Source organism: Fulvia fulva, chromosome 10, assembly GCF_020509005.1.
Source record: "Fulvia fulva chromosome 10, complete sequence".
Classification (NCBI taxonomy): Eukaryota; Fungi; Ascomycota; class Dothideomycetes; order Mycosphaerellales; family Mycosphaerellaceae; genus Fulvia; species Fulvia fulva.
In genome coordinates, this window is record NC_063021.1 from 3198581 (window position 1) to 3225636 (window position 27056).

Sequence of the window (27056 nt, forward strand, 5' to 3'; positions counted from 1 at the left end):
AATTTCCTGCAACTCTGCTGTACTTTGTGCTTGAGAAGACGCCATGGGGCTCAACGACGTCCGGAAATGTTCGTCTGTTGCGGCCTGACACAGCTTGACGAGTGTCTGTGTTCTTGCTCGGCCATCAACGATCAAAGCAGGGAAGGACTGCATCCGGAAGCGTTTGCATGTCAATCCCCCACGCTCCGACCGCCAAGGCTGCGCCGTTCGAAAGTTGATACCCTCACTTCTGTGCAGCATCACCTCGCGTGACTGTATTGTCACAGCATCTTGCAGAGGCATGAGGACGACAAATACACCAACATTGTGACATGATCCTGGCATCAAATCCCTGCTCAACAATCGACAGGTCACGTGACCATACCACCACGTCCTTCGAATAGACACATCGAACATCCACCTTGTGTTACTGGCCGCTAGTACCATGCCTCGAGTGGTCGTACGCTGCAAGTTCGATGCCTGACGGACTCTGTACCATTCTGCTCATCGTCTGGCCTTTCATCGACGTCGCTGGAACACCACGTCCCGCCGAACCTCCGCCTTCGCCTTCGCCGCCTTTACATCATGCCTTCAAGCACTCCTTTGTCTCTCTTCGATCGTTCTTTCACTTCAAGCATGGTATGTCTGCTGGCGCATGATCCTATCCTTGGTATCCCTCTCTATACGATAAGCTCAATGCTATCGCTCTCCCCCGCCAGAGGCCGGAATGAGTACCGGCCAGGCGAATCACGAAGGGACACCTCGTGATATGGTAATTTTCGGCTTTGAAGAGGCCGGTATGCATTCCGGCCATGGCATACATATCCACGAGATTCCCCAGATTGAACTTGCTTTCTTTTCCTTACCAAAAGCCACTCAGTACCATTCTCCTGAGCAGCACTTTGTCTTGCACGTGACTCGTGACCCGTGCCAAGACTCCTTCCTCTTTTTAACATTCTTTGCATCACACTCTTCCACCATGTCACCTTTCCTAAGCAGCAACCTCGGCCACGAGGATGAGCCTAGACAGACCGACACCAAGGCTGTCTTCCCTCACATTGATGCTGAACCTGCTGTCCTGCCCTCATCCCTAGATCCATTCACCATCACAACATCAAATGGTTTCATGCCACTGCAGACACCAACAACCGATCTGCCTGATGCGTTCAAGCCTTTACTGGACCTGGCGGATGAGATGCCGATCGTGAAGGAAGATGGCCAGCCAGGTCTCTTGGCCAAATACGAGCTTGGCGCAGCCATCGACGAGAAGAAGCTTCTGCCCGACCTCACCAACGAGATCGACAGCCTTGTCACCGCTGACGGCCAGCCTGATTTGGTTGCAGTCACTGCTGCATTCCGTGACTATTCCTTCCTTGCTTCAGCCTATCTCCTGGAGCCATGCTGGGAGCGTTGGAGCAAAGGCTTGGAGGGTTATGGTCTTGGTCGTGAAGTGTTGCCTGCTTGCCTTGCAGGTCCTCTTTGGAAGACCGCGAAAATGTACGTTCAATCGATAGCCTTTGATACAACGTCATGCTAACCTAGCGATAGGCTCGAGATTCCGCCCTTCATGGCATACGCTGCTGGCTATGCACTGTACAACTGGCGCTTCGCAGATCCGAGTGTTGGCTACGATGAGTATTACAACCTTCGTCTCATCCGTGCCTTCGAGAAAGGCCTGGATCCGTACTCGTCGGAGGCCGGCTTCATCCTCACCCACGTGGACATCGTAAGGCACACTGGAGGTCTCATTGAGGGTGCCGTCAAGACGATGGATGCTGTTGCCGCGGATGACGGCAGCGCTAATGTTGCCGATTCTTTGGAGGTGCTCTTAAACACTATGCATGATATCGAAGAGTCCATGGAGAAGATGTGGGCTCACAGCAAACCTAAGGACTATATCAGCTACCGGACTTTCATCTTCGGCATTACCAACCAATCCATGTTCCCTAACGGTGTCATCTATGGAGGCATCAACGACAACAAGCCTCAATACTTTCGTGGAGAATCTGGCGCCAACGACAGCATCATACCACTGCTCGACCACCTCCTTGAGATCCCAATGCCGCAAAATCCACTCACGGAGATCCTCAAGGACTTCCGCAACTATCGACCAAAGCCACACCGCGAGTTCCTAGCCTACGTCCGCGAGCGCGCAGAGCAAATCGGCGTGAAGCAATACTGCCGGAAGAATCTCGACACCAAAGTCAAGTATTTGCGTCTCCTCGAGCACGTGCGAAGCTTCCGATGGCGACACTGGCTTTTCGCCCGCGAGTACATCATCCGTCGAAGCATTCATCCCACGGCGACAGGAGGGAGTCCTATTGTGACGTGGCTGCCGAACCAGCTGTTTGCTGTCATGGAGCTGATGCGGGAGGTTTGGGAGAGCATTACTGTGGAGGAGCGGGATGCGCAGGGGAAGACGGTCAATGAGATGATGGAGAATGTTTATGATTCGTATGACAAACTGCAGAAAGAGGTGCAGCGGTGGTGCAAGGAGAGAGATCCGAAGGCATCGCAGGCTGAGGCTGAGGCTCTGCGCCGACTGGAGGCGTGAGGATTGCAGCGCGGTCTTGAAGCTGCATGTGGAAGGTCGTGGGCGTGTGGTTGATGTTGGTTCTTTGTGCATGGCGCCCCGTGGTGTAGTCGGAATAACCGGCTTGGACATGCCTTAGCTTCGAAGCTTGGCCACGTACTTTGGCTGAATCGTCGAATGAGACTCCCAGCTTACCGCATGTGCCTGCAGATCTCTGTGTCGATCTTCAGCTTCTACGCGCCTTCTATGCACAAGCATTCGCTTCTTGTTGTTGCTTGGCCAGCCATGTGCCTGTCTTGCCGTGTGTGGTGTAGATCTGGGTGGAATTTGGGAAGGCACTGTTCGACAGGCGAACGCTAGATTGATGTGGGAGGAACAACAGGCGGGCGATTGCCCATATACAGCCCGGATGGACGCACTGCACCTGCAGTAGGGATGTACGACATTTGGATTCTCCGACGATGAAGACGGGATCTAAGCATATATAACAGAAGCTTTGCCATCGACCCAGCACAGCCAAATAAGGAGCAACTGCATCAATCAACATGAAGACCACATTTGGGTATCACTGACGCATATTCCGAGAACTGCCCTGGTCTGGACAACTAGGAGTCGTGCCATCATGGAGATGCTGATCACGAGGAGGTTTCTTGCAGCTTTGGAACGCGGCGGGTCCAGGGTGATCAGAAGCCATTGCCATGACTTTGCGCCTATGATACAGCCATCTGCATCATATCATGTCGACATGAGCTCTTTGTTCTACTCAACTTTGATGTGCGCCTCCTTTGTCAGGCTAAGGTTAGCACAAAGCCAGCGCTCTCCATGGCCCCATTGTTATGGCCGTGCCATATACCACACTCATCTCTCCAACGCCACAGCCCCAAATGTCTCCCCTATTTTCCTGCTTCACACTATCTCACAACCCCTTAGCTCTGGAAGCAAGGCTCCAACGATACAACCTCCGCAAACACCGCCAAAAATTTCCCCAAAATGCTCCCCTCACGCATCGACTTCCTCAACAACGGGCTGGTCCCCGTCCAAGAAGTCTCAACCCTCCCGACAGACGACTGCGCCATCTGCACTGACACTTTTACAGACCCTATCTCTCTTCCCTGCAAGCACACTTTCTGTAAAGGCTGCATAACCCAATGGCTTAACATCCGGCACAAGAACAGCTGCCCAACCTGTCGCACGGCTTTTTTCACCCTCGACGACGCAGATCGCGGCCCAGTCGGGTCTGATCGCATTGTAGCGATGGGACATGCTCTGGGCCATTCTGGTCTGCTGGGTGGTAATTACCAGACGTTCAACGATCAGATGTATCGGAACGATAGTGCATTCATGAGAGCTACCGCTCAGGCTAACACGTGGCTTGCTGAGCAGAACCACCCTCACGCTGCGGGTCCGGCGGTGATTGATACGGCTTTGCTTGGGCATCACATCATTGCCATGGGGAACCTCTTGAAGGGGTATGCCAGGACTATGGGTAGGCCTTATAGTACGTACCAGTCGAGGGACTGGAGGAATATCATCAATGTCCTCTGGAGAGTATTGCTAGAGAGGGAGGTTACGACGGTTGATGCTGTGGTGCTTGCTAATGCGTTGAAGGAGGATGTTAGGGTTAAGCTTGTGATGGAAGGGCTTAATCTTGAGCGCTACTTCGAGCAGAGCGCTGAAGTTGAGTCGGCGGCGGGTGATTTTGACGTTCTCCTGCAGTATGTGGTGAAGCAGAGTGCTGAGGAGTTTGCGAGGAGGGAGATGAGGAGGGCGGCGGTTAGAGAGCAGCCGACGGTGCTGGGAAAAGTTGGGGTGTGGTTGAGTCAGTATTATCATGCTTGAGCTTTCGACAGTAAGTGGGTAATATATCATCGGTAGTTTCCAATGCAGATACCTCTGGACTCTACCCATTGCTCACCAAGTAAAGTCCATCACATCCTCATCTTCCACTTTGATGCCATGTCCATTCTTCTGTCCGTCTCCTCGGCATCACGCCTTCCTCTCATCAACCTGATGCCCCCTCGCCTTCTCCTCATCTCGCCTCCTCGCACTACACTCAGCAACAGCCTCATCCGTAACCCGCCTATCCTCCCTAGCGTCAAACAAACGTCCCGGCATACCATAGCCCGGCTGTGCCCTCAACTTCTTCAACACTAAAGCTCGAACCTCCATGATCTCATCCGATTTGGCTTGTGTAATGTTTGCGCGGTACCCTAGTGGGGTCTCTTGGATGGTCTGAAGCATCCACCTAAGGTGTGCTGCACCTTCTTCCGTGCCCTCTTGAGCTAGCGCGAGCTGGTAACGCTTGATGAGAAAGTCTTTGTAGTTGTGGACGCCGGTGGACGATATGTTGTAGGCTGGGTTGCCGGTGGTTGACATGGTGGTCGGATGGATCTCAGGTATTGTGTGGAGTGGTCGAAGTGTTAGTTGTATGGTTGTGGGACCTGGAAAGTTGTGGTTGAGTGTTGTCTGGTCAGCCGAAGGAAGACTGCGTGTCAGTATATATAAGCGTTGAGCTGATGTGGCAGGCATGTCGCAGAGCAGGTCTACGACATCAGCAGATGTCTGGAATGGCGTAACATGCCTGTCTCACTCTTGTGACGAAAGGATATGACACCGAGCGTCTTGAATGTCTGAGACAAGAGAACTTGCCTTTGGCTGGCGAAGCGGAATGAGCTCCAGCATCCTTAATATCTACAGCAGCTTCTTATCCTCCTCCGCCTTCTCCTGCTTCCACTTCTCGAAGTTATATCCAACATCTTCAAGACTCGTTCTCTGATGTCTCTCATCTGCTAGATCCTGGAAAGCCTTCTTAATGCTCGGGAACCTTTCTCGTGTCCAATACTCCTTCTCGCCCCAGCGAGGCGGCGTTTTGCCAATCTTCTTGACACCATCGGCCTGCGACTGATCGTCGACACTAACAGCCCAATCATGCAGCATATTGATGAACTCTGCATCTTTTGGGAACTTCAGGACATGAAAGCTCCTACCATCACCCATCTCCTCGACTGTTTCAACCTCCCAATCTTCCATCTCGCCGGGGCTTGGAAGTGTAAGCCGACCTGAAAAGACTCTCGCAATGACTGCAGCTTGGGCCTCTGAGAATGGGAATGGAATGACTTTCTGATTGAGCACCGTGAATGCTAGGCTGGGATTCGGTCTGTAGAACGTGTGCAGATATGTGTTCTCGACCCTCTCGCCAGTCGTGATTAAGGGTGGATCCAGGTTTCGGACGAATGGAAAGCTGTAGAAGTAGCCTGTGCAGTAAAGGATGGAATCTATGTTGCTCTCGATTGTGCCATCTGCGAAACGGACACTGCGGTCTTTCAAAATATACTCAACAATCTCCGGCTTTTCTTGCTTACCAGGACTTGGATCGCCCACCTGCAGATATGATTCGGACTTTTGTGACATCAGCAGAGGATGCTGAGACACTGTCGCGATCTGAGCCCCAATGTCAATGCCGGAGGCAGAGTTGCCTACTACGATGACCTTCTTGCCAGTGTAGTGTTCTGGCTTGCGATACAACTTGGAATGTGATATTATCCCTGGGTATGCCGAGTTCCAGGCTTCGATGCCAGCAGCGGAGGGGATGTAAGGTATGTCGTAGTGACCATTGGCGACGATTACAGCATCAAAGTCGTGCTCCTGAACGTCGTGCCGCTCGCTTTTGCTCACTGCCTGTGTCGTGATATGCCATGTTCCGTCGTCCTTCTCGTGAACGTCTAGGACCTGAGTATTGAACGAGATGAGGTGCCTGACGCCCTCAGCATGACGTTCAAGGTATGCCAGAACATCATCATGCTTTGGAAACAGCTGGGTGTTTTCCGGCCAGGCTAGGGCCGAGAAGCCCATCAGACTACGAGGAATATTTGTCTCCAGCCTTTCATATAGCGGCGTCAGAAACGCCGCCTGCTCTTCTACATCTTTCCCAAGCAGCTTGGACGCATTGCTGTGCCGCCAGAGAGGCTTAGCAACGGCCGAATGAGGGTTCGTCTGAGGTACCGAGACATCCTTTGGGGACGCCTCATCGTATGGTACATAGTTCCATATCCCACCCACTCCAGATCGTTGCTCGAAGACTGTGATTCGGGAGAAGGCTCGTTCGGCGAGGAGATACCTACAACCATGTGAGTGCCAATGCTTCGCCATGCCGCAGTGTCGTCCTGACCCTACTTCGCCGCTGCTACACCACTGGGACCGGCCCCGATGATTGCTACACTGTCTGCTTTGAAGCGGCTCTCAGCTTCGAGGGAGCCCATGATTGCAGACCTACTGAAGCGTGATCTATGTCGCAGCCCGCGAACCAGTGCACGAACTGCACTCGTATGGTGAGAAGAAGTTCACTCGAAGCGGGTCATGTTGAGGCTCTTCGTCGGCAATTGCATGCGCGATCTGCGAGATCGGCGGCGCGTCGCGGTTGGCAACCTCATCTCCTGCTTTCCACTCTACCGCATCGCCAGCGACAACATCGTTGCAATCACATCAAAGAACACCATGAAGCGAAGTCGAGGTACAGGAAGGCAGTGAAGGATGAACAAAGCAGCCCACTGAACGCCAAGGAAGGTGCTCCGCATATGCTCAGTCGACACTGCAACGGTCATCGTTACCTCGTCCAATGCTGGACATCGAACACAGGCATACGCTTATTACGCTGCCGATTCATCGCAACGGCTGAACAGACTCAAGTCCGAATAATACACTGGATCAACCTTGGTGTCTGCAGAAGTCGAATCGATCCAAGTGCCAGGGCCTTTGTGCGCGTTTGAACACCCATGCTACTGCCTGAGCCGAGGAGTCTGGCAGGCCTATAAGCAATCTGCTAATATGCGGCTATGTGTAAGAATTTCTGGAAGTCTAGAAGCACACGAACGGCCGTGGCATCTCATGTTTGGAAAGTCTCCATACCACGGCGCCGTGGCTGCAGCCAGCGCCGAGGATGACTTCCATCGCGCTCGGACGCCCTTGGGCACAACTAGGGCAGCATCACGCCTTTCGCTTGCTTCGCAGACGTTCTGTTGATGAATGAGGCTCTGGACCAGCTTGTTTTGCCACCTCGCATTCCCTGGGCTGATTGACACTAATTACCCGTGCAGTAGCGATATGAGCTTTTGCATGCATGCTACCGCAAAGACCATACCACCATGGCCGAGAGATCATGTCCATTGCACAAAGACTCGCAATTCATTCCGCAAACAGAGTATGAAACCGCATCGAAGACCAGGCTGACCTGTGTTGGCAACATTCCTTGCCTGATGTGCTATGGTATAGCGTTCAGATTCACGACGAATAGCAGCCCACTGCTATGGCTCTGGTACACTATTCATTCGGAGACATCGTGAGATGCGACACGGATGTCAGATGTGGTGATCCAGAGAAACGCACGCCGAAGGTCGAGGTATAAAGCTCATGGCTGCTGAGCAGCAGGATGATACCAAATCAACCTCATCTCACTCCTAGCAGTGAGCTCTTATAGCATCATGCGTTGTCGACAAATGGCATTGCGACTTGCGCTCGCGCTTGCACCATCCCTCGCTGCGTCCAAGCTGCTCACCGTCACGCAGTACCCGAGCACATGCAGTGCACACTACTCTAGCTCCTCATGGCCAAGCAGCAGCTCAATCGACATCACTCCAACAACGAGTCAGTCCTCCGAGACAGCTTCTATGACAGTTCCGTCCAGCTCCCCGATTCCTCACGTTGATATCTGCCCGGACTACAACGGACAGAACTACACAAATCCAGCCAGTGGCACGTATGGCGTGCATTGCGACATTGCGGTGAATGGCACTCGGCTCTCCAGCATCATGGCCAGGCAAGCGACGATGGTTGAGCAATCTTCCCAACAGGACTGCATTACGGCATGCCAACAGAATGATGCATGTGTTGCTCTTAACCTCAGTCCAACATCATGCGAATATTTCAGCAACGTCACTGGAACAACAGATGCACCAGGGTTTGCGGCTCTTGTCAAGTTAGCTCCAGAGCCTATCGATGACCTCGAGGCCACCGCTACCACTTCGTAAACCAGTTTACCGGCCGAGCGGACCGTGGTCAGCACCCTGATTATCAGTGTTCCTTATACCACCACTCCCATCAGTCAGGTGGTATCGACAGCAATCTCGACATCTGTCAGTCTGGTGCCCACAACGATCGTATCCACATACATAAGCACCTCGGTCAGCACAGTACCGACGACTATATTGTTCACTGTTATCTCGACATCAATCAGTACAGTGCCGACCACAGTAGTCACCACCACTGTAAGCTTGTCAACGAGCACGTTGGTCGCAACTGTCGACCAGACACGCTATGTCACAGCAACAACAGCCATTCCGACGACCGTCGTATCGAGCTACATCAGCACCACACTGGAGACTGTATATTTTCCATCGGTGGCTACTGCTACTAGCTTGGTTGTCTCGACGGTTTTCTTCCCCACGACTACGACGTCTATTAGCCTAGTGCCGACTACGGTTGTCTCCACGTCGCTGAGCAGTTACCCCGTTACAACAATACTGGTACAGACAGCTACCAGCCTGGTTCCCACGACGCTTGTGACGACCTATATCACGACAGAGACCGCCACTGAAACCGCAACAGAGACTACGGTCTCTAGCTACGGGGTCACAGCCACCGAGACCACGTCAGAAGTTAGCACACAAGTCACGACTGAAAGAGTCACTGCAACACCAAGCGTGATTACCCTACCCAACAATCTGGGTACTCAATTCGGCGGCGTCGATGTTACCAAAGGATTTGCAAACCCCAACTTCATACGGCCTGGTCTGTTCAACCTGGGCGGACTTCCAGGTAGCGAATATGACACACAAACAGTGTACTATGGCGCTACCGAAGGACAGTGGACATATCATATTCCCGAATTTTTAGGGTTCACCTGGGCTTCGCAGCTGAACACCGAGACCGTCACTGGCGAGACCAAGAGCGAAAACCAGCGCAGTCTCAGTGAAAAGTTCTCTGCCAACATCGGTTTCGCAGGCTTCGGTCTGGAAATACAGCATACTTTTGAAGAGACGACCAACGTCGAGACTTTTCACAAATATGCGTCCTTGTACGCACGACAGCAGATATATCGTGTCAGTGTGCGCGAGTTCCCTGCTGCATTACAAAGCTACTTGAGCGAACGTGCCCTCAGACTGTTCCGAGAAGGAGACCCAAAGGCCATTGTGGACACATTCGGCACGCATTACATGACTTCAGCAAGCTTTGGTGGAATGAGGCGATTCGCAAGCACGCTCGACGTTCGGGACGAAGGAATATCTACCAAGCTTGGCCAAGCATTAAAGATGAAGTTCGCTGTCGAGACAGAGGCAGGAGAAGTATCTGGAGGTGCTGGTAACGAGAACACGGATGCGACGGTACAGAAAATCCATAATCAGATGGACGTGAAGAACTCGATAGTTTTCGGTAGAACTTATGTGGAAGGCAAAGATGATAGCTGGGTACGTGGGTCACATTCTGTCTCATTGGCGTATGCTAACATTGGACAGATCCCGTCACTGTATCGAAACCCATCAGCGATCGATTTCGAACTGGCTAGTCTGTCGGACTTGATCCTCGATCCGGCTATCAAGGCAGCCGTGCAGGCGGAGATTGCCAGCAGGATGTCAAGCGACCAGGTGACAAGTAACGCACAGGCTTTAGTTATGTGGGAATCGCTCAGAGACAAGGTGGATGACGCTGGCAGTGGAGCCCACAACAGTAAGTAACCGCTGTGCAGTGTCTCGATGAAAGACACTAATCTCTCACCCAGGTTGGGCGACCGCCACTGTCAACCCTAAGCAAGGCTGGTTCACCCTTGGTCAATACGGTCTATCTGGCGAAGCTCTTAATTGGTGGTCTCCGACTCGTTCGAAGGGACTACTAATCCGAAATATTCCGGGGTCAAATCAGCAGCTCATCAGGAGACCGGATGACATCGACGGGCGTTGGGGCCATGCGCCACATTACGGACTCTATGAGATGATTTCCAGAACACCCGGTTACTACGCACTCTCAGGATTCTATTATCGAGACAACCACGCATCATTCCAGCTTATGGAACAAGAGAACCCTGGCATGGTCCACGAGAGCCTCACCCTCGAAGCGTCTGATGGAGGCGAACTTTGGAATGATAGTGGCTCGGGTGTCAACCAAGATGCTCGAGTCCACTGGGTCAATCAAGGGCCGCCAGATGATGATTCGATCAGGATTCTGCAAATTCCGGACGGACAGCCCCAGGCATACTTCTTCCACACTTGGCGGGGAGACCGCGATGGAGGGGGATCGGACATAAGGTACAGGCGCTTGGACTTTTCGAAGGTCCAGTTCGTTTCGAACAATTTCATCAACCCAGCATAAAAGAGGAGACTGGATTTTTGCTTCGTGGACAATGTTGCTGTACGTAGCCTGGTATGTTGACACTCGAATGAGACGCTTTGAGCTGATAATTTGAACACGACCAAGTGCATTACATGGATGGCAACCGTTCTTTAAGACTCATGTCAGGGCTTCCAGCGTTGAGGCCTCGCTGAGCGATTCGAAGACAATGTTGGTGAATAGCAAGAGCGCTCGACCAGGATATGTGTATCAATGTGCACAACGACCCAGAACGCGGCATCATTCCTGGTTACATCTTTTGCTCTCGACAGCCTGGCATACGTTGTTGGAAAGGCTTGACAAAGACCGCCATCTGTAGGCTGAGCACATAGCTGCCTCAGGCTCGACGGACAGACCCGAGCGCCAGGCCCAACAAGGAAACTGCGTCTTCGCGCCTTCTTCATGCATGTGATACTACTGCACAAACACATCGTGACTCACCAACTCCAGTACTGGGCTCACCACCACAACCTGCACTGCTCGAGATGTCTTCGGGCTCTACTGGTCAGAGCTCATCATCTTCCACACCAAACTCAACGTCGACCTACGAGTATTCTCATGAGCCATACGACACCTTCAAAGCAAAAGTCCTTTCGCTTACGCAGAGTCTAAGCAGCACTCAGGAGATCGATTTGCAGCGTGCTCGAGGCGGGAGCTACAACCGCGTTGTGATAGCGCGACTCACGCTAGCATCGTCGTGCCTAGCAGGCATATTCCGCATCCCACGATTTCCAGATATACCTGATGCTGGAGAAGAGGGTCGAACTGGCGCAATAGACGTCAACATCTTGGACCAAGCTGCTATCCTACAATTCCTCGCCAAGAAGCTGATTCCCGCCCCGCGCTTGATAGCGTTCGATGCATCCCCAAACAGTGCAATCGAGTCGCCATACATATTTCAGGAGTTCTCAGGCGGATCGGCGCTCGATCTGGTCTACGGCTCGATGTCTCATGGAGAGAAAATCGAGATCGTGGATGCATTGACAGACTTCTTGGTACGCATGGAGCATGTGCAATTTCCAGCGTGTGGGCTTCTTGTGGCTGAGAGCCGATCATCTAGTACGATGACGAAAGCATCTAGGCTCGACGACACGCTCCAGGACCTGACCTCAGCGGTCAAAGGCTTTACAATATCGACCGAAGATGACTCGACATACTCCTCATGCTCCACGAAAGCTCTCATCGGCCAGCTTCTCGCTGCTCGAAAGGAGGAAGACGAAACGGAATCTCGGAAACCCAATAAGGTCTCCTCCATGTGGTCCGGACTATGCGACATGTTTGACCATATGTGCTCACTGGGCTTCTTCTCTTCCTTGAACCAGTTTTCCGTTGATGGAAGCATTCTGTACCACTGGGACCTAGAGCCAAGGAACATCCTTGTGAAGCAGGCAAGCACCAAAGACCACAACGCATCGATACAGCACGCTGAAGAACGCCATGAAGAGCTTGCCACAATGAGCTGGACAATCGATAGAGTCATCGATTGGGACAGAGTGCAAGCAGTGCCGCCTCTCCTGGCAAGGAAACCACCTGTCTGGCTATGGGACTTCTCCGAGGACGACGAGCACTCATCCCTGCCAAGCATATACGACGGAGACGTCGACCTACTTTCAGCAAGTCGCTATGACCGCGATGAGGGTAGGCTTGACACGCAAAGCCAGCTTCTTCGAACACATTTTGAGGAAGGGTTCATACGACAGATGCAAAAGCTCTACCCAGAATACAACGCGGAAATATACCGGGAGGAGACATACGGCCGCGGCCGCTGGCTTCGACGACTCGCGCGGTTTGCTATACACGGTGCAAGTGATAACCAAGACGTGAAGAGATACACAGCTCTTGAACGAGAGTGGTGCACGGTGCGTTCGCAATACGAATAGTCCTGATATTGACAGTGCTTTACGACATAAAGAGTGCTGGCTAACGGCTCTGTTACTACACAAATGCCGACAAAAGATCACAACGAACTAGTCCCAGCGTTGACCCGCTCTCCAACGCTCTCCAACATTTTGATGACTATGCACTGCGCTGCAGGCTCCGACACTGAGTTCAGCAACGACCAAAGTGGACCGGCTACTGCATGCGTTGATATAGCATGATTCAGTGGCCTTGAGGGCATTTGTCTTCTTTGAGATAGGTCCACTCGCAGGTGGAGCAGTATGTCTGGTGTTTGGAGCAGTAAGGCTTCTTCTTTCGAGGCGTCTTGGCTTTGCGGCAGTTCCCTTTGCTCTTCATCGGGCAATGGTGAGTAGTACTTCCTTGGCCTGGCATTTTTCTCAAGCTGACAGTATGATAAGTTCTGGTGGTGAGCTAGCAATGTGATGAGTCCTGGTAGTGAGGGTATGGGACATTGACGTTCAGAACAGCAGGGCTATAAATGCCTACCTGCCATCCTTGATTCCAGACTTCATGGATGCTGTGATCTCTAGCCTCTTACGCCATCTCATGCGCCGCGCCTCGCGCGCTCACATGCGTCGTTGAATCGAGCATGAATAGAGTGCGTCGCCATGCTATTTTCAGATATTCAACATCCGCTTTCCTGTGAAGACGACGAAATATGTAAAGACCGACCAGCGAGAATCGAAGTCTGTTGCCTTAATCATGGATGATCTAGGGCGAGCTTCTGGTTGAGTCGTAAAAGTCTAAGCGATCTGTTCTTCGCGCACTGTGCTCTTCGTATAGCCTCATCTTCTTCGACGCCAAGGCAGTCACTGGTGTCAAGACACATACTTCAATCAAGTACATAGAATTGACAGGTCAATGTGCTACATGGCAAAGCTGAATGTCAGTCAAACAGACACCAGGAAGTTTGATCATTCCGTCAATCCCAATGTCGCATAACAGATTGACCCAAGCTGTGACGTCCGCTGATGATGCTCCCATAACAGCAGGTCTGTAGGCTCTTGCTACTTACTGATTAGATACTGTTCAAGTTGTGTCGGATGACGGGACTATCAGGACCGGCAAGGATGAATCGGACGGGCACAAATGGATTGCGCATACTCCGCTTGGGGGGGTCATTTCTGAGTCTGTCTTCGGTTGAGCTCCTGGGCTTCGCGGTGCTGGAAAGCTTCCAGATACTTGACCGAATGCTTTGCTGCCCGGGGTGTGTATAAAGCATGGACACTGAAGACCCATTGTGCGCAGAGCAGCTCCTCCCAGATATGCTAGGCTTCCTCATTGGCAAATAGGCTCCAGTCCGCTCTAGCCGAAATGTGGAAAAGCGAGTCCGCTCCCTGGATAGTCCGGCATGTGTAAATGGACCTGCCTTGTTATTCGCCTCGATGGTCGTGAATACTGATACTGGCCCGTGATCATGAGCACTTTATCGTGTATTCCTGACCCCCCGGCAGCTATCGAGGCCAGTATGGTCAGCGCTGTGCTCATCGTAAGATACCCAGCTTAGTACCTGGTCGTCAACCGGCCTTCAGTGACCAGGTGACTCGCATGATCTGAGTGTTTCAGCGTCATCGCATTCATGTCATATCGTCCCTACCTACCCTGTCATAAAGGCCTCGTCCTATCTCCCTCCCACATCCCCATCAACTCTCCCGTCTCCCCAACCCAATCCCTCACTCCATTGACCGCAGCCTTCGCCATGCCTGTCTGAGTATTACTCCTCTTATGCCTAGTCCTCCCTCCGCCTCCCCCATTCATCCCGTAAGCGCCTCCTACCTGATCCTGCCCAGGGCTGATAAAACTGCTCCCCGCCCCAGTCGCATACTCACTCCCCATGCTTGGAAGGACATTCTCCCCCGCACTCAAACTCACGAACAGCGCAAACGGCACCAACCACACATTCAGCCCAAAGAAACTCGCAATCTCCGTAAACGTCGGTATATCCTTCTGCTCGTAAAAGTGGTATCGCCCATTACTCCCGTATCCGTTCGCGCTCGCAGGAGGCTTGCTGAAGTGTCTGAACCACAGGTAATGGTTCACAAGCACCAGCGCGCAGCTCGAGAGGAAGACAGGATCGGTGAGCTTGACGACGGGAAAGCGGCGGAGGTTGAGAGAGTAGACGACGTGTGAGGCGATGGAGATTGCGCTCAGCCAGAGGGGGAATTTATCGATTAGGGCGAGGAGGACTTGGATGCTGACGATGGCGTAGATCATGCGGGTGAGGGTCTTTTTGGCGACGACGGTGTGTTCTTCGACGAGTTCGGAGAGGTAGTAGAGGCCACTGGCTATGGCGAGCGTGAGGAAGAGGAAGCCAAGGATGAGGCCGAGGTAGCCCTGTCTTAAGATAAGTACAGCATGATAGAGTATGTGGTGTGGTTGTGGCTTACAAGAAGTGGTAAGATCCACATTATCGCCAGATGGTAGTGCGCCGAGACCAGCCCATGCGCAAGATTTGGTGCAGTGGTAGATGTGGTGAGGTGTGATGTGGTGGTGTATTGACAGCTTACCTTCGAGGGCACTCGTGGTGAGCAGGGATCGCATGCAGCCGCGCGCCGAGCCGATATCGATAGTGACTAGCGCGATTTGAGTGAGTTCGAACTACGAAATTTGGACTTCGATACAGCAGCAACCACGCTCGCTATCACATGCTCGTCACAACACTCCACGCCTAATCCTCACGCCACAACAAGACGCCCTCTCAGATCTACTGCACTGAAAATCAGCAACCATGTCCCGCCCCGAAGACATCCTCCCGCCCGACCTGTTCTACGACGACTCCGAATCCCGCAAATACACCACCTCCTCCCGCATAAAAAACATCCAAGCGGAAATGACCAACCGCGCCCTCGAACTCCTCGACTTACCCTCTCCCTCCCTGATCCTCGACGTAGGCTGCGGATCTGGCCTCTCCGGCGAAATCCTCACCGAGAACGACCACACCTGGGTTGGGATGGACATTTCGAGTTCCATGCTTGCCCAGGCGTTAGAGAGGGACACCGAAGGCGACATGCTGCTAGCAGATATTGGGCAGGGTGTTCCATTCAGAGCGGGAAGTTTCGACGCGGCGATCAGTATCAGTGCGATTCAGTGGCTTTGTAATGCGGAGACGAGTGATGTGAGTCCTGAGGGGCGGTTGAAGAGGTTTTTCGATGGGCTTTATGCATCTCTAAGGAGAGGTGGAAAAGCGGTGTGCCAGTTCTACCCGAAGAATACACAGCAACGATCTTTGATCTCACAAGCTGCGATTAAGGCGGGATTTGGGGCTGGTATACTTGAGGATGACCCGGAGACGAAGAATGTCAAGTACTATCTTGTGTTGTCAGTGGGAGGCGGTGATGTCACGGGGACTGTGAGTGGGATGAATGATGTGGAGGTTCAAGATGCGAGAAGGAAAGACAGGAAGAGAGGGAAAGAGTTTGAGAAGAAAGGAAGCAAGGCGTGGATCATGAGGAAGAAGTCGCAGATGGAGGCTAAAGGGAAGGTTGTTAAGAGTTCTTCGAAGTATACGGGCAGGAAGAGGAATATCGCGTTTTGAGGGGTGACGTTGGACGGTTATGTTGCATGCTTTTATGATACCCCGACATCGAGGAAAATGTGCACAGGCATGGTTGCTGATTGTCACATTGGTGGAAAGCTTTATGAGACCAGAGTAACGATAACGAGAGGTCCGATTGAACGAGAATCCGGGGTTGGAGTTCAAAGCACGTTTTGTTTGAACAACTTTGCGGTACAGGACTCGACCATGCCGCAACGAGCATTCTCCTACTCACCCTCGCTACTTCCACAAATGACCAGGAGTAGCACAAGGATCGATTGATGCAGCACTCCATCGTCTGTGCACGCCAATAGCACTTCAGAGCCGACATCAGTGCTCACGTAGCCCAACCCACAGCTACATCCTCACTCTACCCGATCCTCGACATCCTCCGACGCCGACTGCACGCTCGTCTCATACTCAGCCTCGCCACCCTCCGGAACCAAGATCTCCACGATATTCAGAGGATACACCCACCTATACATCGGCGCCAGATCCTCAACCGTCACGCCCTTCAGAAGATCAACATGAATCACGAGCTCCCTCGTAACACCACGACGCTTCATATCCTCCGCATAGTTATGGAAGATCGTAGCCCAATGCCGCCGCCAGGTCGACTCGCTGTCCAGTGTGCAATCAAAGATCATGCGAACCGTGAGGCTCTGATCAGGTCGCAGCTGGGGAAAGAATTTGTAGAGTGACTGCTGTTGCGCAGTGAGGTCAGCGATGGCGGCCTCTGGGCTGGTGGTATCGACAAGCATATATATCTCGATATCGCTGGCCTGAGCGAGATGACTAGGGATGGCGAAGGAGGTGAGGTCCAGGGCGAGGTTCTGCTTCATCTTGGTGAGGATGACCGTCTTCTTGCGTGGTAGACGGGCGCGGTGCTCGTGGGTGAATTGTCGAGAAATCAGGAGGAGGTGCTTGTATCCCAGCTGCTTCGTGATCATCCTGACATGCGAAGACAAGATAGTCTCGTGGTCGGACGTGCAGTTGTCGTAGATCTCGTCGCGGAGTTCTGCTGGCAAGTCGAAGAATGGGAATATGTGTCGATTGTCGTCTCGCTCGTTTCTCGGTATGACTTTGTTTGTTCGTGCGATGGGGCTTGATTTGGGTGACGCAGTGTTGGACTTCCGCATAGCTTGGTAGTGCCGCTTCGGCCGACGCTTCATGTTGGTCCGGCTGTGGTGATTGTCACTGTGATGATCGTGGTGGTGTGATGGGGCTCTAGGTAGGACGTTAAAGCAGTTGGTTGTTGATATTGAAGGTGAGGTTTCTGTAGCGCGAAGTCGAGCCTCGGGAAATTTCGATGTTCGAGTGAATGCAGCCCCCATGCATGCCAAGACTCGACAGCGACCGACGATGGATCATTTGGAGGGCGATCGTACCGCACAGACAGAAGTGTGCTGTAGCCCATTCTCTTTTGTTGGAACTCCTTATTCTAGTACTGCTCTGTTTTCTGAAGCAAGCCTCAGCGTTTCCACTGATGTCGACTCATGTGGTCGAGTGAATGCGTATCTCTTCGAAATCACTCCACACTTCCTAATATACCAACTCCCCCTTCCTCACTTCCACAGCTCCTCCATCTCATCAGTCTCCGAACTCCATTGAATCTTCGTCTCGTCCATCTCAAACAGTACCTTCTCGTCCTCCTCCTCAACCCTCTTCTTCCCCCAGCAAACATAAACCTCCACCCCCTTACTGACCTTTCTCCGCCTCAAAGCACTCTTTGTCTGCCTGAAGATTCTCCGCCACTTAATCCCCGCCCACGACTTTCCACTCGGCCTCGTCCCAGTCACAACCCAACACACCGAGACTTTCTGCTTCGATGCCAGCTGTGGCAGGAGACTAGCGAGACCCGGCTTCAGTAGCTTGAAATCAGCCCAGAAAGTCTCCACATCCGAGTAGATAGGAATCACAATATTTTCGAACTCCGGAAGCGCTGTTGGGATCGTGAAGTCTGTGAGGTCGAGGCCAATGTCGAGGGAGATGTGCTTGGTGATGAGTGCGGTCTTGCATTGAGGTTGGCGAGCTGTGAGCTCGTGCTGGAATTGCTTGGATATCGTGAGGAGGTTTGTTGGTGTTGTGTCCCTGGCGATAATCTGGACGCCTGAGATGGTGCTAGGTCCTAAGGCTTTGTCTGTGAGGCAGTCGTCGTAGATGTGATTGCGAAGTTCGCCTGGAAGCTCAAAGAATTGGAAGATGTGGCGTTGCGGGTCTTGTGTAGTGTCGTCGTGTATTGTGGTGTTGGTCTCGACTGCATCTTGTGGCTGTTGAGGATCTTCGCCGGCGTCCAGCTCTGTACTCCAAATAGCCTCCACGGCGGTATGGTTTGCGAGTTCGTCAAAGTCACCCGCAGTGAAGAATCTGTCACTCGACATGTCCGCGTCTTCTTCGTTAAGGAAGTAGTTGTCGGTCAGCTCAAGCAAGCCTTCTTGCAACTCGGCGCAGAGGAAGGGGTTAATCCTGACCATATTGGTGATAGTGTCCGAAGTCCGTTGGATGTGTATGTGATGTGTTGGCGAGAAATAGCGCCAGAAGAAGTGGCGATGGAGGCAAGCTTTGCGATACTCACATGAAGTGAACCAAAGTGAGCTCCATAGGCTTTACTGGAGTGAAGCACTTGTGTAATTGCACGCTAGTATCAAGACAGTGTGAGTGCACGAGGCATGAAATCACGCGTATCTTCCATTGAGCAAGTCTTTCTGTGCTACGAATTACTTCTTTCTACTTCCACTGCACTGTGAAGGCTCTACTATGTCCTGTCGTTATCCTCGTCGTATGCATCCGTATCAACCACACCATGTGAGTGTTCTGGTGCTGGAGTCAGTAAGCCCTCGAACTGTTCTTGAGCTTGAGTGAATGCAGTCGCTCCTCGCGCCAAGACTTGGCATCAACCAAGTCTTTTCCAGCGCATGCCAAATCTCACCAACCAGTAGATGCGTAAATGCTCGGTGGTCTACAGTCGCTAACCAGAGCATGTTGAGACCTTACCGGACCTTCCTGTCCAAGCTTCTTCGGAGACGACATCGTACCCTCGTGCCCAACATCTGAGCTACGATCGGTCCCAGCGCTGCCAAAGCTTGCCCGATTTTGACTTCCACCTGACTTGTGCGCGATCCACGTTCCTCTTGGTGCCATCTTTCTTGACAACCTCCTCCTCCCAAAAGACGTGCACCACAATAGGCTTGGTATCGAAAGTCGTTTTCAATTCTTTCCCTACCCGCTTGAACCAGTTTCGCCAGCACCGACTTGACCAGGGGCGCTGAACGGGCGGGTTTCCCCTCATACACCAAGACGCGCTCAGGCACTGTGATGGCTGAAGCTGAGACACAAGGTGCGGCATTCCCTCGATCCAAAGGCTTATCTGGTCGTGGCAATCTTCTGGGTGCATGTACAACTGCAAGTCGATCTTCTGAACTTCTGCAAGCTGGGGCGGTAGGGTATAGCAAGCGAGGTCGACAGGCATTTGGAGGTACTTGTCCATTAGGAGTACTGCGGTTTTCTCGCGTAACTGACGAGCTTGCAGTTCTTGCCGAAATTGCTTGGAGACCAGGAGGACATGAGTCGCAGCCACTTTGATACCCATGACTTTCACCGCACAAATGTTGGCATGCTCTAGAACTTTGTCCTCGATGCAGTTGTCGTAGATGTGATTGCGGAGTTCACCGGGCAGTTCGAAGAAGGGGAAGATGTCGCGCTTCGGGTCTCGCATTGTGCTTGCCGTCGACAAGGCTGTGATGGTGTTGAAGGTGTTTGGAACCTCAGGTGTAGCGTCAGCCTCGATGTCGGCGTACCAAGTACTCTTCAATTATTTGTAGTCTCCATCGGTGAAGAAGTCGTCGCTCGTCATGTCCGCAATCTCTTCAGTCTCGAAGTAGTCATCACCCAGGGCGCAATGCATAGTCTCGGTGCCGATGTTGTTGTCGTGTGGTGGTGGTATTGCTTGATTGTTGCGGTAGTAGGTCTCAAGAGCTGGACTCTGCGGTGGTGTGTGACGGAAGGTTGCAGGAGTACGGAGCTCGAATGCGTTTGAAGAGTGTTCTAATATCGCTTGAAGAATTCGGAGGATCCACTTGCAGCTTGTGAAGAAGAAGTGAAGCGATTGGAAGCTGTCAGGTACTGGAGTATCGGCGCTTTCACAAGCCGAGTCTCACTAGTCGTAACGGCTTCATCCATGATCTGTCCCCACATGCATGATCGAGCTTGATGGCGCTGACCCCGAACTCCATAGCATCAGTGGCTGAGCTATGTCCACTGCGATCGTGTACTGTCGACGAAAGAAAGTGCCTGAAGGCACCAAAATCATACCTATTATACATTCTGGAGTCCTGCCTGTTCTCCTCCCTACCAAGCCATGCCACTGACGCAAGGAAATCTAATGCGTCCTCTCATTCTGTGATCCCCTGCCGATAACCCCGTTCCTGACTCCCTGACTCAAATCAACGTGCTCCAAATCATCACCAATATGCCCCACAACCACATCCTCCTTCGGCTCCGCGCTCGTAGCCTGACTCAACACCCCCGCAGCCCCAAGCCCATGACCTTGCTGTGAACTTCCCAAAGGATGCGCCGACCCCACACCAACAACGCCATTATGCACACCCGCGTGAAGATTCACGTTCGCGAGGCCACCATGAATAGCGCCCGAGACTGGCTGGAACGCGATAGGTTCGTGGGATGTAGTGGTAGTGGTTCCTTCACCGAGGCCTCGCTCTTGCTCGCGCGCGGCGATCTCGCTGTGGGGAAGGGTCTTGGGGCGGTGCTCGTAGCTTACGTCTGGGGCGGCTGAGCTCTCGACTGTGGTGCGGGGGATGCCTGGTGCTGTGCCGGCGTGAGTTGGGCGGGAGTCGGAGTTGCTGGCGAGGGGAGCGACGCCGGTGCCCGGCTCAGGGCCGGAGGAAGGGGTAAGGTGGCTATCGGTCTTGTGGTTGCTTGGGATCGAGGGGTAGTCCTGGCCGGTGCTTGTGTTCTGACCGAGGGCCTGTTGAGCTGAGACTGGGAGGATGGAAGCTGGGTTGCTGGCGACTTGCTGGACAGTCTCGCGAGCACGTGCAGCAGCATCTTGAGCCTGCTCGGCGAAGGGTCGCTCTGGGCCTGTGACATTCGCTCTCGCAGTGTTGGCATCCGGAATCTGTCGAGAGACCTGCTCAGTGACCGGTCTCTCCGACCCCGTAACATTAACCCTCGCAGTGTTCGCATCAGGAATCGACCGTGAAATCTGCTCCTGAGCTGACCTCGCCGCCTCAGCTGCAGCCGCACCAGCACTAGCCAGAGTCCTAGTAACGATATTGTTCTCACTGCTAGCCTGCGCAGGCTCCACTGCTCTCTTCAACTCCGCCTCGACATCGTTCTTCTCTTGGACAGCGAACGGGTTGGCGCTAGCTTCTGGTGCCACACCGGCAGCGTTCTGACTTTCTTGGACCACCCCCGGGGCCTCACCGCGCTGCAGCGAGGCATCAGAGGTGTTGGCAGCAGTTTGTGGGTCGATGGCCTTTTGGGCTGACTCTGGCAAGATCGTGGCGGGGTCTGTGCCGGTGGCCTGGTGGGTTTGTTGACGGGCATACTCCGCAGCGCCCGCGACGGCGGTACCAGCAGCGGCAAGACCGCCTGCAATGGTACCAGTTATTCCAGCGCCGTTGTTCGAAGGAGATGAAGAGCTGGTAGCGCCAGTGGCAGACTGCTCGAGAGCTTCGCTCTTGTGCTGCTCCTCGCCTGCGTTGTATGCCGGCAAGTCGAGAGGGGCTGTCTCGCCTGCTTTCCTGTGACTCTCTGCAACCAAGTCTGGCACTTCTCTAGCAGCCGGACCATCCTTCACGGAGACCTTGGGAGCCTCTGCTGAAGCAATACCGGTAGTCACGGTAGGCTGAGTCTGGCCCAGGGTGGAAGGACCTGATGGGAGACCTGAGCTGACACCGCTGGAAGTTGTGTGCGATGGTGCTTGAGCCTGTGAGCTTGCTGGTGCGTTGAGTCCTCTTCCTGTGCTGGAAGGTGTGACTTTGTTGGCGGAAGTCTGGCCGAAAACTTGCTCCTTTGCGTAGTTCAAGCCTTGCTGAGCCTGCTCTTGAGCGGCACGGGCTGCGTCCGAGGCCTGGTCGACGAGGGGACGCTCTGAGCCTGTGACGTTAGCTCTTGCGGTGTTGGCATCAGGGACCTGGTTCTGTGCAGAGCGAGCTGTATCCGAAGCTTGATCGACGATAGTTCGCTCAGAGCCAGTGACATTCGCTCTGGCAGTGTTGGCACTCGGGATCTGTCTCGAGACAGTATCCTGAGCAGGACGGGCAGCATCCGAAGCTTGATCCACAATGGGCCTCTCCGACCCAGTGACCTTCGCTCTAGCAGTATTAGCATCCGGCAAATTGCGTGAGATCTGCTCCGTGCTCGGAAGTGCTTGCTTAACAGCATTGACATCCTCGCGATCCGAAGTCTCAGACTCAAAAGCACCAGGGATATGAAGATCATCAACATCACTCGCCTTCTCGCTCTCAGGGTGTGGTTGAGCAGCAGTCTGAGCTGTAGCATTGCCGGCGCCCAGGACAAGGCTGCCTAGACCCGATAGCAGCGAGCTTGCACCACGGGCCACCGACTCGGCGGCTTGTTGGGCAGTCTCTGTAGCTTGCTGTGTAGTCGGCAGCTGCTCCTTGATCGACTCCGTGGTTGGCAGTTGACCAGCGACGGACTTTGGAGCTGCGGAGTCGGCGACTGAGTCGAGGCTGCTTTTGACTGAGCCGGGGAGTGCTGAGTTGTTTACTTCAGGGGTGCCAGTGTGAGTCGTGCTCGACAGGCCGGCAGGTGTGGCGTCTTTGTTTCCTGGTCGTGCGACGAACGAGCCAGCCAAGTTGGCATCTTGCTCACGCTCGGAGAGGGTTGTTGAGGGACCGGTGTGTGAAGGTGAAGAGACAGCACCGACATGTGCCGTATTGCTCACAGCGGGCCCTCGTCCATCAACACCACTCCGCGGCCCAGCCGGTGTGCTGCTCTGCACTCCCGGTCTCGCACCATATGTCCCATCAAGCGCCGCATCCTGCAAGCTCTCCGACAACTCCGTATCCTGTCCTACACTCCTCTCGCTGCCGGCGAGACCTCTCCCAACCGAGCTTCCACTCTGTGCAGTCCCTACATGAGGATATCCCGTGCCAGTCACACCATGTGTTCCCGTAGCAGACTGAGGTGCAACGGCGCCCTGATCGGCAGGGCCGCTGCTGGGAAGTCCACCAGTTGCTGACATGCCGTGTGGTGGGATATCTTGTGCTCCAGGTCGTGCCGGGAAGGATCCTGCTATGTTCTGATCTTGTTCGTGTTCTGGGAGGGAAGTGTCGGGTCGTGCGGCGGGGATGGCGGTGACTCTGCCGTCGTTGGGGTGGATGTATTCCTCTTTGATTTCGTTCGACATGGTGGGGGTGGTATGTGAGGGAGGGAGGTGTTTTCTGTTGGGTCAGTACACTCGTTTCTCACAACGAGGCCTTATGTACAGTACGAGAGGAAGGAGGGGAGATGTCCAGAGCGTTCACTTAGACTTCGTGCGTTTGCCTGTGTGGGTGTTGCTTTGTTTGCGTCACGTCACTGTGGTGGACTCTATGCCTTATGCGATTGTGACGTGCATCAACCAACTTTTGCGCGCGTGCAGCTTGGATAGGCGGTGGGCGGTTCGCAGCAGAGATCTGCGCATGTGCCACATCATCCTCGCGAGTGGCTACATCATTCTCCTCGTATGGACACGCGCTGACGAGTCTTGTGAAAAGACGTGGTGCATATGATGATGGAAGCTCAGGAAGTCACGGAGTGATGTCCATGCCCAAGAAAACACCGTTGGAAGATCCATGTCGGCTGGCGAGTCAAGTGACGAGATATTTGCCGGAGCCAACACCAATGTGGCGAAGATCAAAGATAACAGCAGCCAAGAGGTATGGTATGAACGCTACAGATCCGCTACTACAAAACTATCCAATGCTCTCCGAGATCCCCCTGCCAGTCTCTACCTCCCCGTCGGTGTCGAAGCAAGCTCAAAAATCGTCCTACTCCCCTCCGCAATCGCAAAGATCGTGCTACAGCTCTGCCGTGTCCCTGTCACGACACCATCCTTATCTCTGTCAAGGAACGAGCATCTTGTCTCTCGACCAGTGTGCGAGCCGCTGAATGCCGCGATGTTGGGCCTCGTCACCGGCGGCTCTGACGTTGTAGGAGTGTTGTCTTGCTGCCCCACAGGTGCCAGGCAAGTCGGACACACCCACTGAAACGCCGTGGTAGTCTGGCTACTTGTGGCAATCATGGAGGCGGAGGACACAGGTGCGTATGCGCAACCCCAATCACCACAGACGGTGGTCATGCGGACTGTGTTCAAGGACGGCGTGGCTGCGCGAGAAGTCGATGTCGATAGGCGGCTTGGGGCACTGTTTGGATCAGGCGGTGCTGTCCCGTTGGGATCGAGGAATCGCGTTGTGGTGATGGGACGGAGACTTGTCTTGATTGCAGTAGGTCGAGGACCTGTCAGTCCAAGACTGTTTGTGGTGCTCTTGCGTGTGTTGGTTAGTGACCTTGTTGCATTCTGTGAACTCGTTCCATTCGCGTAGATCGTCGTGAACCGAGTCGCTGTTGTGGTGTGCACACTTGTCACCGTGACGATGCCAGGATGAACTGCGATGTAACCTCCGGCGTCGCCTTGGCCCATCGCGAGCTGGCCAGCCAGCAGCGCCGTTAACTTTCCTATCGTTGGTGCTTTCATGTTTGCGTGATGTTATTGAGGATACAGGTGCGTAGGTCAGAATCATGAAGTGGACGTGTAATGAGTTCGCCTCATCGCAGCTATCCATTGTTGATACAAGTCGGGTGGCTTATACCACAAAGAAAGTCGAAATTTCGCCTTGTGGTGAACAAAGATTTCAGAGTTTCTTCGCAGTAAATATAGGCAGGCGCATGACCAGCAGTCCCAACTTCATCGTGGCGACCAACGTGTGCTGTTATGTCAGGTCGTACATCAGTATCGTATTTCGTGATCATGATCGTGATCTCAGATCATCAGATATCAAGAGCTCTTCACTGATGTGCACGATGGTCGTAGAATGCAATGTACTTCACAGATCTTCTTTGGCATGCTCGTACTTGCTTCCGCCACCCAAAGGATCGCCACCTGGGACACAAAGACCTAATCTCCAGAAGTAATCTCTGTGCGCGAAGAATAGCTGCCACAGCTTGTACCGCGATGGTATGCCCCGTGGCTCCGTACGAGCTTCGTGAATCTCGCCCTTGACGGATTGCAAGAGATCTCGCTTGTGCGCGTTTGTGTTCATGTCTCTCCTCAGACCCTGTGGCGTCACTATACCATGGTTCGGGTTCTGGCTGGAAGCTGTGGAGTCTTGCCCGGCTATACAGCCAGGGTCAACGTCGCCGTTGCACATTTCCACGTCCGTGATATCGGGAGATAGATCCGGCTTCGAGATATAGATCTCACCTGCATGCATGGCGTAGCCCCATTCAGTAAGTGGCAGTAGTGGTACGGGGTCATCAACGTGTGTTACCCTGCGGTACCTGATTTCAGTATCCTGCTCAGGAGCTGCGGATGTGAGATTGAAACGGTCGTCAATGTAATTGACGAGATTGATATTCCCAAGGCGAGGCTCGCCGAATGTTGTTACCGTAGGAGCCCATCCACGGGCTAGGAAGTCCAGACCTGCGAGAGCAGCAACGGCACCGCCTAGACTGTGACCGACCAGATTCAGCTTGTAGTTCGGATACAGAAAGATCTGTTCCTGCAGGTCAACTAGGATTCGCTTGCGTGTATTGAGCCAGCTGCTGTGGAAGCCGTAGTGAACGGTACAATTCAAGCACTTGGGTTCGCTCGGAGTTGGCAGAGCTCGTTTGAATGGACCTTTGATGCCCTGAAGTATGTCCTTCGACACGTCTACCGCAGCCGTCGCATCTCCTCCATCACCTTCGCCCGGGTAAGGCTCGTACTTTTGCGGCACAGTACTCAGGTCCACGATCGTATTGGCAATGCTATACGTCCCACGGAAGGCGACGATGATCCTCTGCTTGCCATGATCGAGCGCGATATAGCCGCAAGAATCGGAGAGAAGAGGCCCAGTATTCCATGTGGTGACCAGCTCAAACTGCGGAAAGTCCGTGCATCGCGACAGACATCTGAAGGGTTTTGATATTCCGAAGCTCGTCAGACCAACGCAGTAGGATATATCAACAATCCTGGCGAGTTCTTCCAGCTCGGAGAACAAGGCGACACTGACATTTCTGCCAGTGGCGTGGCGAAGGAGTGGGAACTGGTCATCTGGATGATGCGTAGACGTCGCAGGACCAAGCAGACCAAGGAGCCCCAGGGCAAGGATCAGGAAGTACAGCATGGCTGACGACTGGCCGACTCCCGATCACATGCTGATGCGACTCCCGAAAGCACCGGGCGGGCTCAAGGTGCCAGTGCAGGAGCGAACACCGCCACCACCAGCGCCTTAGGTGAATGTTGAGCGGCGAGGAGAAGGTTGTTGAAGATGCGTGATGCGTACGCGTTCGTTTCGGCCGTTTCACAGGATCGAGATGTATCTGTGTATGGAGAAGACAAGGGTGGGTGAGTAGTGAAAGGTGGAGCTCAGTCATCGCTTCCTCAGCAAATCCCTGCATGCCAAGGCGAACGTCATCATCAGGCCTGGTCCGTCCGCTCAGTGCACGTGACACTCATGTCGCGCGGGTCGTCTGCAACGGGAACGTCGGAAGGACAATTCACCAGCA

General features: G+C 53.4%; 15 protein-coding genes across 15 annotated transcripts; 5 read left to right on the top strand and 10 right to left on the bottom strand.

Annotated features, from left to right (window-relative positions):
* Positions 1–706: 706 nt before the first annotated feature.
* Positions 707–2533, top strand: CLAFUR5_12265 (Indoleamine 2,3-dioxygenase; the record flags this gene model as incomplete). The annotated part of the gene is made up of 2 exons (XM_047911413.1): positions 707–1476; positions 1528–2533. The coding sequence occupies 2 exons, from the start codon at positions 707–709 to the stop codon at positions 2531–2533; spliced, it is 1776 nt and encodes a 591-aa protein (XP_047766803.1).
* A 969-nt stretch (positions 2534–3502) lies between these two features.
* CLAFUR5_12266 (uncharacterized protein) lies at positions 3503–4351 on the top strand (the record flags this gene model as incomplete). Its single annotated transcript, XM_047911414.1, has 1 exon — positions 3503–4351. The coding sequence occupies one exon, from the start codon at positions 3503–3505 to the stop codon at positions 4349–4351; it is 849 nt and encodes a 282-aa protein (XP_047766806.1).
* A 147-nt stretch (positions 4352–4498) lies between these two features.
* CLAFUR5_12267 (uncharacterized protein) lies at positions 4499–4888 on the bottom strand (the record flags this gene model as incomplete). Its single annotated transcript, XM_047911415.1, has 1 exon — positions 4499–4888. The coding sequence occupies one exon, from the start codon at positions 4886–4888 to the stop codon at positions 4499–4501; it is 390 nt and encodes a 129-aa protein (XP_047766805.1).
* Positions 4889–5203: 315 nt separating this feature from the next.
* Positions 5204–6771, bottom strand: CLAFUR5_12268 (Thiol-specific monooxygenase; the record flags this gene model as incomplete). Its single annotated transcript, XM_047911416.1, has 2 exons — positions 5204–6629; positions 6686–6771. 2 exons carry the CDS (start codon positions 6769–6771, stop codon positions 5204–5206), a joined length of 1512 nt encoding a protein of 503 aa, XP_047766802.1.
* A 1218-nt stretch (positions 6772–7989) lies between these two features.
* CLAFUR5_12269 (uncharacterized protein) lies at positions 7990–10870 on the top strand (the record flags this gene model as incomplete). Its single annotated transcript, XM_047911417.1, has 4 exons — positions 7990–8483; positions 8541–9972; positions 10021–10231; positions 10284–10870. 4 exons carry the CDS (start codon positions 7990–7992, stop codon positions 10868–10870), a joined length of 2724 nt encoding a protein of 907 aa, XP_047766801.1.
* Positions 10871–11373: 503 nt separating this feature from the next.
* On the top strand, positions 11374–12768 carry CLAFUR5_12270 (uncharacterized protein; the record flags this gene model as incomplete). The annotated part of the gene is made up of 1 exon (XM_047911418.1): positions 11374–12768. One exon carries the CDS (start codon positions 11374–11376, stop codon positions 12766–12768), a length of 1395 nt encoding a protein of 464 aa, XP_047767254.1.
* Positions 12769–14392: 1624 nt separating this feature from the next.
* CLAFUR5_12271 (uncharacterized protein) lies at positions 14393–15195 on the bottom strand (the record flags this gene model as incomplete). Its single annotated transcript, XM_047911419.1, has 2 exons — positions 14393–15121; positions 15175–15195. The coding sequence occupies 2 exons, from the start codon at positions 15193–15195 to the stop codon at positions 14393–14395; spliced, it is 750 nt and encodes a 249-aa protein (XP_047767255.1).
* A 320-nt stretch (positions 15196–15515) lies between these two features.
* On the top strand, positions 15516–16322 carry CLAFUR5_12272 (18S rRNA (guanine(1575)-N(7))-methyltransferase; the record flags this gene model as incomplete). The annotated part of the gene is made up of 1 exon (XM_047911420.1): positions 15516–16322. The coding sequence occupies one exon, from the start codon at positions 15516–15518 to the stop codon at positions 16320–16322; it is 807 nt and encodes a 268-aa protein (XP_047767252.1).
* A 365-nt stretch (positions 16323–16687) lies between these two features.
* On the bottom strand, positions 16688–17494 carry CLAFUR5_12273 (uncharacterized protein; the record flags this gene model as incomplete). The annotated part of the gene is made up of 1 exon (XM_047911421.1): positions 16688–17494. One exon carries the CDS (start codon positions 17492–17494, stop codon positions 16688–16690), a length of 807 nt encoding a protein of 268 aa, XP_047767253.1.
* A 393-nt stretch (positions 17495–17887) lies between these two features.
* On the bottom strand, positions 17888–18796 carry CLAFUR5_12274 (uncharacterized protein; the record flags this gene model as incomplete). The annotated part of the gene is made up of 1 exon (XM_047911422.1): positions 17888–18796. The coding sequence occupies one exon, from the start codon at positions 18794–18796 to the stop codon at positions 17888–17890; it is 909 nt and encodes a 302-aa protein (XP_047767250.1).
* A 581-nt stretch (positions 18797–19377) lies between these two features.
* CLAFUR5_12275 (uncharacterized protein) lies at positions 19378–20037 on the bottom strand (the record flags this gene model as incomplete). Its single annotated transcript, XM_047911423.1, has 1 exon — positions 19378–20037. The coding sequence occupies one exon, from the start codon at positions 20035–20037 to the stop codon at positions 19378–19380; it is 660 nt and encodes a 219-aa protein (XP_047767251.1).
* Positions 20038–20133: 96 nt separating this feature from the next.
* CLAFUR5_12276 (uncharacterized protein) lies at positions 20134–20516 on the bottom strand (the record flags this gene model as incomplete). Its single annotated transcript, XM_047911424.1, has 2 exons — positions 20134–20444; positions 20480–20516. 2 exons carry the CDS (start codon positions 20514–20516, stop codon positions 20134–20136), a joined length of 348 nt encoding a protein of 115 aa, XP_047767248.1.
* Positions 20517–20700: 184 nt separating this feature from the next.
* On the bottom strand, positions 20701–23715 carry CLAFUR5_12277 (uncharacterized protein; the record flags this gene model as incomplete). Its single annotated transcript, XM_047911425.1, has 1 exon — positions 20701–23715. The coding sequence occupies one exon, from the start codon at positions 23713–23715 to the stop codon at positions 20701–20703; it is 3015 nt and encodes a 1004-aa protein (XP_047767249.1).
* Positions 23716–24297: 582 nt separating this feature from the next.
* On the bottom strand, positions 24298–25044 carry CLAFUR5_12278 (uncharacterized protein; the record flags this gene model as incomplete). The annotated part of the gene is made up of 1 exon (XM_047911426.1): positions 24298–25044. One exon carries the CDS (start codon positions 25042–25044, stop codon positions 24298–24300), a length of 747 nt encoding a protein of 248 aa, XP_047767246.1.
* Positions 25045–25393: 349 nt separating this feature from the next.
* On the bottom strand, positions 25394–26674 carry CLAFUR5_12279 (Lipase A; the record flags this gene model as incomplete). The annotated part of the gene is made up of 1 exon (XM_047911427.1): positions 25394–26674. The coding sequence occupies one exon, from the start codon at positions 26672–26674 to the stop codon at positions 25394–25396; it is 1281 nt and encodes a 426-aa protein (XP_047767247.1).
* Between the last annotated feature and the right edge of the window lie 382 nt (positions 26675–27056).